At 43.1% G+C, this 6,898-nt stretch overlaps 1 protein-coding gene across 1 annotated transcript in view; it reads left to right on the top strand.

Annotated features, from left to right (window-relative positions):
• Positions 1-6,150, top strand: part of vps35 (VPS35 retromer complex component) — an 85,044-nt gene extending 78,894 nt beyond the window's left edge. The window contains exons 15-17 of the mRNA XM_034184087.1: positions 97-336; positions 709-852; positions 5,672-6,150. Coding sequence (XP_034039978.1) covers positions 97-336; positions 709-852; positions 5,672-5,851 — 564 coding nt within the window. The 3' untranslated portion in view covers positions 5,852-6,150. The remainder of the gene's footprint in view (positions 1-96; positions 337-708; positions 853-5,671) is intronic.
• The last annotated feature ends 748 nt before the right edge of the window (positions 6,151-6,898 follow it).

Raw genomic sequence — 6,898 nt, 5'->3', positions numbered from 1 at the left:
TATGTACGTATGTATGTACGTACGTATACATATGTATGTATGTATATGTATGTATATAATATATATCCTCCTGTCTCTGTCTTGTCTCCCGTGCAGGCCTTCTCACTCTATGAGGATGAGATCAGTGATTCCAAAGCGCAGCTGGCAGCCATCACACTGATCATTGGTACTTTTGAGCGGATGCGATGTTTCAGTGAGGAGAATCACGAGCCGCTGAGGACTCAGTGTGCCCTGGCTGCTTCCAAGCTGCTGAAGAAACCCGACCAGTGCCGAGCTGTCAGTATCTGTGCCCACCTTTTCTGGTCAGGTCACAGCACCGACAAAAATGGTCAAGAGGTGTGTTCCTCACGCCTTTTTCCCACATGTGCGACCTGCATGTTGTAGACACAGTTCAGTTTGCTCTGGTGAGAACTAAAGAGCTACGAGATGAATCGAGAGAGTTTGGTGACACAGCAGATATTTCCAAGAATCTGCTGTTAAGACTTGAAATGTTAAAAGTTAAATACTTTTGAATGGACAACTTTGAGAGCATTTAACAGAAACACACAACATGGAGAAACTGTGTCACCATCTGGTTTGTGTGCAGCTTTTGATGCTGAAACTCACCTGTCAGTTCAAGTCCCCAGGCTGATATACGGACACATTAGTCAAGTCTGTTAATGTGCTTTTAACTGCAAGCTGTTTAATGTTTTGTGTTTTGATTTTTAGATTCGTGATGGCAAACGTGTGATGGAGTGTCTAAAGAAAGCCCTGAAGATTGCTAACCAGTGTATGGATTCGTCACTACAAGTCCAACTCTTCATTGAAATCCTGAACAGATACGTGTGCTTCTATGAGAGGGAGAATGATGCGGTAAGCCCCCACAGAGTCCACCTGCTGCACATTTCCTTCATAGAAGAAAGCAGTGCCTCATATTTCCAAAGAGTGATTACAGGCTAATGGCCCCTCAGTGCCTGAAGTAAGGGGCCATTTTCTCCTTATAATGCACTCTTCTCAGACATCAATGAGCCTGTGTGGAGCAGAGTAAAATAAATCAAGATTTGTAGTGTTTTAAATCTGTAGTAAGAGCCACAACTTCAACCAATTTAAGTTAAATATGTCAGTTTCTGAATTCTTTATTTTATATTTCATGTTGTGTTTATGCGTAGGTCATAAATAATGTTTAAAAGCTTAACACATGCCTAGAATTTGCTGCAATCGTCAAAACTTACACACAATAGCTCATAATAGTATTTGTGACTGACTGATGAAGTCACAAAGCAGGGGTCACCAACCCTGTTCCTGGAAAGCCCCTGCTCTGTATGTTTTCCACGTCAACCTACTCAGGTCACACCTGTTTTTTTTCTTAGAGTGGTGTCTTCCAGCTGTTGATTGGCTGAGCACACCTGATAGAGTTAATTGCCTTGGAGTGGAACAGGGAGAGGTAGAGAACCTGCAGGGCAGGTGAGGTTGAGTGACCCCTGTCTTGGACTGAATGTGGGGACAGCGGGTCGTGTTGAAATATGAATCAGTGGAACGTTGTGACTGCAGCTGCTTCAGACACGCCTCCATTTATACACTTTCAGCTGTTTAACGTGGAAAGCTCAACTTTGGTCACGTTTTACATTATATACTCACACATAAGACACTCCTTCATGCACAATTCATTTTATCCTTTTATTTACAATCTTTGAGCAAAGTTTTCAAAAGCATAAACAAAATTACTCATTGACTTTAAAATGTTAAATATTGGCAGCATTAATCAGTCAACCCTCTACATCTGATGTCAGATTATTTTATGTCTTTAATCTGCATGGATTAAACCATAAAATGAAGAATGTCTTTGCTTTTAGTTTAGGTCATAATTTGGACCTGTTTCAAGCCATAATGTGAATGCAGGTTTCATGACAGCCGTTGATGGGAGGAACTAGAACATTTTAATAATGAAAATAGTGTTGGGAAAGTGTAAGTACACGGACCCACAACAGGGGGCGCAAATGAACGGACAATGGAATAGGTCAAATAACAACACTTTACTGTTGCGAACGTGCACAACAAACACAACAGATTACACAATAGATCAGAGGTCAAATTACAAGGTGTCGTGTGGGCAGGCTCGAAGATAGGAGACGCCTGTCCAAAGCAGAATCGGAACCACACGATTTCCTCCGCCACCAGACCCCGGGAATACTGGAGCCGCCAAGTCCCGAACTCCCAGGTGGCCACTGCCTCCGCGTGTCGGACCTGGTACTGCTGGCGAGGAACAAAAACACAATTAAACGTAGGTGCGTCTGCACCCAGCAATCTGCACGGCAGGGAAGCTACCTCCACCTCTCGTTGGAGAAAAAGTCTGTTATCACTCACAAAAATCACAAAAAGGGCTTTCTATCAAGCAGTCAGGCTGAGGATATTACCTTTCAGGTAGAACGATATATCGGCAAAGAGGTGGAGATGACGTCTTGCTGATATACCGATGCAGATCAGATGAGTGGTGACAGCTGTCACAGGTGATGAGTGTCAGCTGTCACCCCGGCTGCTCCTGTGAGGCGGCAGCGCCCTCTGGTGCCTGGAGCCCACACTCCAGGCAGGGTGCCCTCTGGTGGTGGTGGGCCAGCAGTACCTCCTCTTCAGCGGCCCACACAACAAATAGCTAACATTGCTGCACTAGATGCCAGCAAATAATAAAGTGTATGTTATTATAAACCAAATGGTTGCTCTGACATCAGTAGTTCAACAATTCACATTCACAGTTGTTGGAAATTTTAAAATGTTTCAGCACTAATAAAATGTCCGGATAAGCGGCAGAGATTGAATGAAGCTGAACAGGGAAGGCCATCGTGATCCAACATTGGTGAAAAACTGATCAGGGTTACTTCTTAAACTAACTGGGGGGGGGACCTCATATACTGCATTTGATTCCTGTTTTAAATATTATTCAGCAGAGGTCTGCCGATATCGCCATCTCCCTTTTATATTTCATTATGTCTAGCCAAAAAATAAAATAAAACAGAATGATCTTAACTCCATTTAGTCTGGGACCAGGACCGAGCATAGACATGTATGCACATCATTTAGGAGAGAATAATCAATCAATCAATCAATCAATTTTTTTATATAGCGCCAAATCACTCAATAAATAACTCAACTGTTCTAGACTAATATGACCCCAAATTAAGAACTTGGAATATGTAACAAAATCTCTATCTGGGACGAACAGCCCGGAAATGACCATGCCCTTTGTGAACCCGAGTGTTATTCAAATACAACTGGATTTTCTAAACTGCAGCAGCTCCAGATTTTCCAAGGTACTCCGTATGTTCAGAATGACCAGTATCAAATCAAATCAATTTTATTTGTATAGCGCCAAATCACAACAAACAGTTGCCCCAAGGCGCTTTATATTGTAAGGCAAAGCCATACAATAATTACGGAAAAACCCCAACGGTCAAAACGACCCCCTGTGAGCAAGCACTTGGCGACAGTGGGAAGGAAAACTCCCTTTTAACAGGAAGAAACCTCCAGCAGAAAAGAAAGAAACACTCAGTGCATCATGGGAACCCCCCAGCAGTCTAAGTCTATAGCAGCATAACTAAGGGATGGTTCAGGGTCACCTGATCCAGCCAATAGTCCAGCCTAGAGGAAATAAATGCATGAATTAGTTTTTCAGCATCACTCTGAGACAAGACCTTTCTAATTTTAGAGATATTGCACAAATGCAAAAAAGCAGTCCTACATATTTGTTTAATATGCGCATTGAATGACATATCCTGATCAAAAATGACTCCAAGATTTCTCACAGTATTACTAGAGGTCAGTGTTGCAACAGTTACTTTGAAAAAGTAATCCAGTTACTGATTACTCCTTGAAAAAGTAACTTAGTTACTTTACTGATTACTCAATTGTAAAAGTAACTAAGTTAGATTACTAGTTACTTTTTTTGTTACTTTCCCCAGCTGCCGACGACAACCCACGTCAACATGACAATGATACCTGTTTTGCCAAAACTCACTTTATAGTCACCCTTATTTGACTTCAATGAAAATAAATACTTGTTTTATAAAAAGTAAAATAAAGACCTCTTTCTTGACCTCATATTTAACTGTTGACAGCACTGTAACAGTAAAACGTGCAATTTCAAACCTACATTGTTTATAAATGTAACTATTAAATTCAAACATTTTTCTAACATTTAAATTCTCTCTAAACATTTTAATTGTCGAAATTATTATTATTTTAAGCAATATTAGTAGTTGTAGTAAAACACGGCTTCAAAACTGGACCTTTAATCTAGGGGTGTTGTGGGGGGAGGGGGGCACATCCTTGCCCCACACCCCCATTCCATCTGGATTCGCCCCTGCTTTGGCGTTTGAGCACAAAGAATGGATAACATTTATTTATGCAGAAAACATGACCAGATTTACAGGTAAGAAAGTTTTATTGCGTTTTCACATCATGTGGTCCTCAGAAAGAGAGTTTAGGTGCATTTGAGTGGAAAATAGTGTTAGTTGTTGACGCGTCGCGGAGGATCAACTGTTTTTAATGAGACGATACAGAGCGGCTCAGATCAGTATTCTAAATAAAGGAGGGAAAAAAGTATAAAAATGTCTTTGTAAAGCTCAGTGCAGGTGTGCTGATCACCGCGCTTTAAGAGGTGAGGATGAGTTGAGCAGATGCACACTGACAGTCTGTTCCAACAGCCTCTGAATACAGCTTCATACAACATATTAAAAAAAATATGATCTATTATTTTTTTAAATATATTTATAATATATATTTATATATTATTTCTGGCTACAACACTGCCAACACAGATGTGCACAGAGCAACACCACCACTCTGTGGGAGTATGCAGAACTGCACCAGCAGCAGTATACTGATAATAAAGCGCTTTAAATGACCATGATTGTTTGTTGATCAGCTCGTTTCTAAACAAATGTCATATTATTGTTCAGTCAACAGTCTGAATGCAAACACGTGAACGTCTACTCAGGATTTCCACGTCGGATCACTGCCTTCGTAAAACAACACGACCTGTTCTCATTAATGTGGGCTCAAAAGCCTCAGTCACTGTCTGCATATGTCCACTAGAGGGCGTTGCACAGACTCTAAATAGTTTCTGAGTTCAACTATCATCATGGTCTAAGACGGGTGGGCAACGAGGGCCAAGACAGTGCAGGTTTTCTTTGCAACCAATCACCTCAGCAGGTGGGTTTGCTGATGAACATAAATGTAAACATAACATAAACATAACATCACCTGCTGAGGTGATTTGGTAGAAAGGGAAAACTGCAGTGTCTTGGCCCTTCATGGTGCATGATTGCCCACCCCTGGTCTAAGACGTCAGAGCAATGTGTTGACTGTGAAAAGACAGAAGCGTGGTGTGAGGCGTCTTGACGGTCTCTGTTCAGCATGTTTCAATTAACGATTTTTGTGTCCTTTAGCAGAGGGTTTGCTCATATGTTGGAGCTTCATAGATTGTTGACTTTGGAGCTGCCTGGTCTGGACCTCAGTCAGGGTCAGGCTGTGAAGTTCAGAGCAGGCAGCCAAATGATGGTCCGATCACAGCTGGTGGGACTTCAGTTGTCGCACTGAGTTTTTGTTGTACTTTTCTCAGCACACATGAGCGAGATTTGTTTGAAGAAATCACGTCTGTAACCATGGAACCATCTGAACTCACAATCTTATTGTCCAGGTGACCGTTCAGGTTCTGAACCAGCTGATCCAGAAGATCAAGGAGGATCTTCCCGGCCTGGAGGCGAGTGAGGAGACTGAGCAGATCAACAAACACTTCCGCAACACGCTGGAGCACCTGCGCCTGCAGAGGGAGTCCCCCGAGTCTGAGGGTCCTGCGTATGAGGGCCTGGTCCTCTGAGAGCCGTCCTCTACGGCATCCGTGTCACCGCTCTTCTTTTCTTTACTCTTAGTCACGCTGATGTTTCTGCTCTTCCTCCTCACTGCCTGGTGCCTGCTGCAGATTCAGAGCCAGCAGGCCTGTGAGAGGGTGAAGGTCAGGCTAAGCTTCCATCGCACCTGGGACAGTGGGCGGGGCCTCAGCACATCCTGCTTGTCACCCAGCTCTTAGTTTGGCTTTGTTCCTGTGTGCTCAAACCCATTCCTGACATCGTCTACCTGTAAATCAGTCAGTTCCACAAATAAACCAGACTTAGTAACCAGCCATGTCTCAGAGTCCATCCTTCACTGGCACCCAGTCATCAGGACCGCAGAGCGCATGGTCTCTAAATCAGGTGTTCATTTGGTCGCAGCTGGGGGTACCGTTTGTTCATGGGTCACAGCAGGTCAACCAGTTCCTGGATTCAACTTCCAGTTTCTTAATCCACCTCCTGATTTGGCACTGCCCCTGACAAAAGTCCATATCCACATGGGCAAAGAGCCAGGAAGCCTGATGGGCCTGGCCTGGCATGGGTCCTGAGCTCTGTGTTGGATATCAACCTTCCAGGCTGACCTGTCTGTTCCACAGTTTATGTACTCAAACAGCTCGGTCCTGGATCACTGACAGCCGTGTCTTCATGGACAAGATGTCAAAATCCCAGAGTTATAAAATGAACATGTGCAGTGTAATATTACTGGTTGTGAGAGGCCTGACCAAAGTGCAGCTTTAAAAAAAAAGTAATTTTAGCAACATTAATAATAATGTATACCGTAATTTCCAGACTGTAAGCCTAGATGTTTTTTCCCCACACACTGTGAACACTGCGGCTTTTACATTGATGCGGCTAATTTAATTTCATGTCGAAATATGAAAAAGTGATGCTGTCAATTGATTTCCTGAAAGCTGCGCTCCTCATGCGGTGTAAACTCACACACAGTGGAAATACAATGTCTTACCCTTTCGTTTTAGTGAAGAAAAGTCCCTCTTCAGCGCCAGAGTTGGGCTGTCAGATCAGTTAGCAGAGCGGAG

Source organism: Thalassophryne amazonica, chromosome 2, assembly GCF_902500255.1.
Source record: "Thalassophryne amazonica chromosome 2, fThaAma1.1, whole genome shotgun sequence".
NCBI lineage: Eukaryota > Metazoa > Chordata > Actinopteri > Batrachoidiformes > Batrachoididae > Thalassophryne > Thalassophryne amazonica.
The sequence above is the reverse complement of the archived record's forward strand: the minus strand, read 5'-3'. Positions and strand labels throughout refer to the sequence as shown.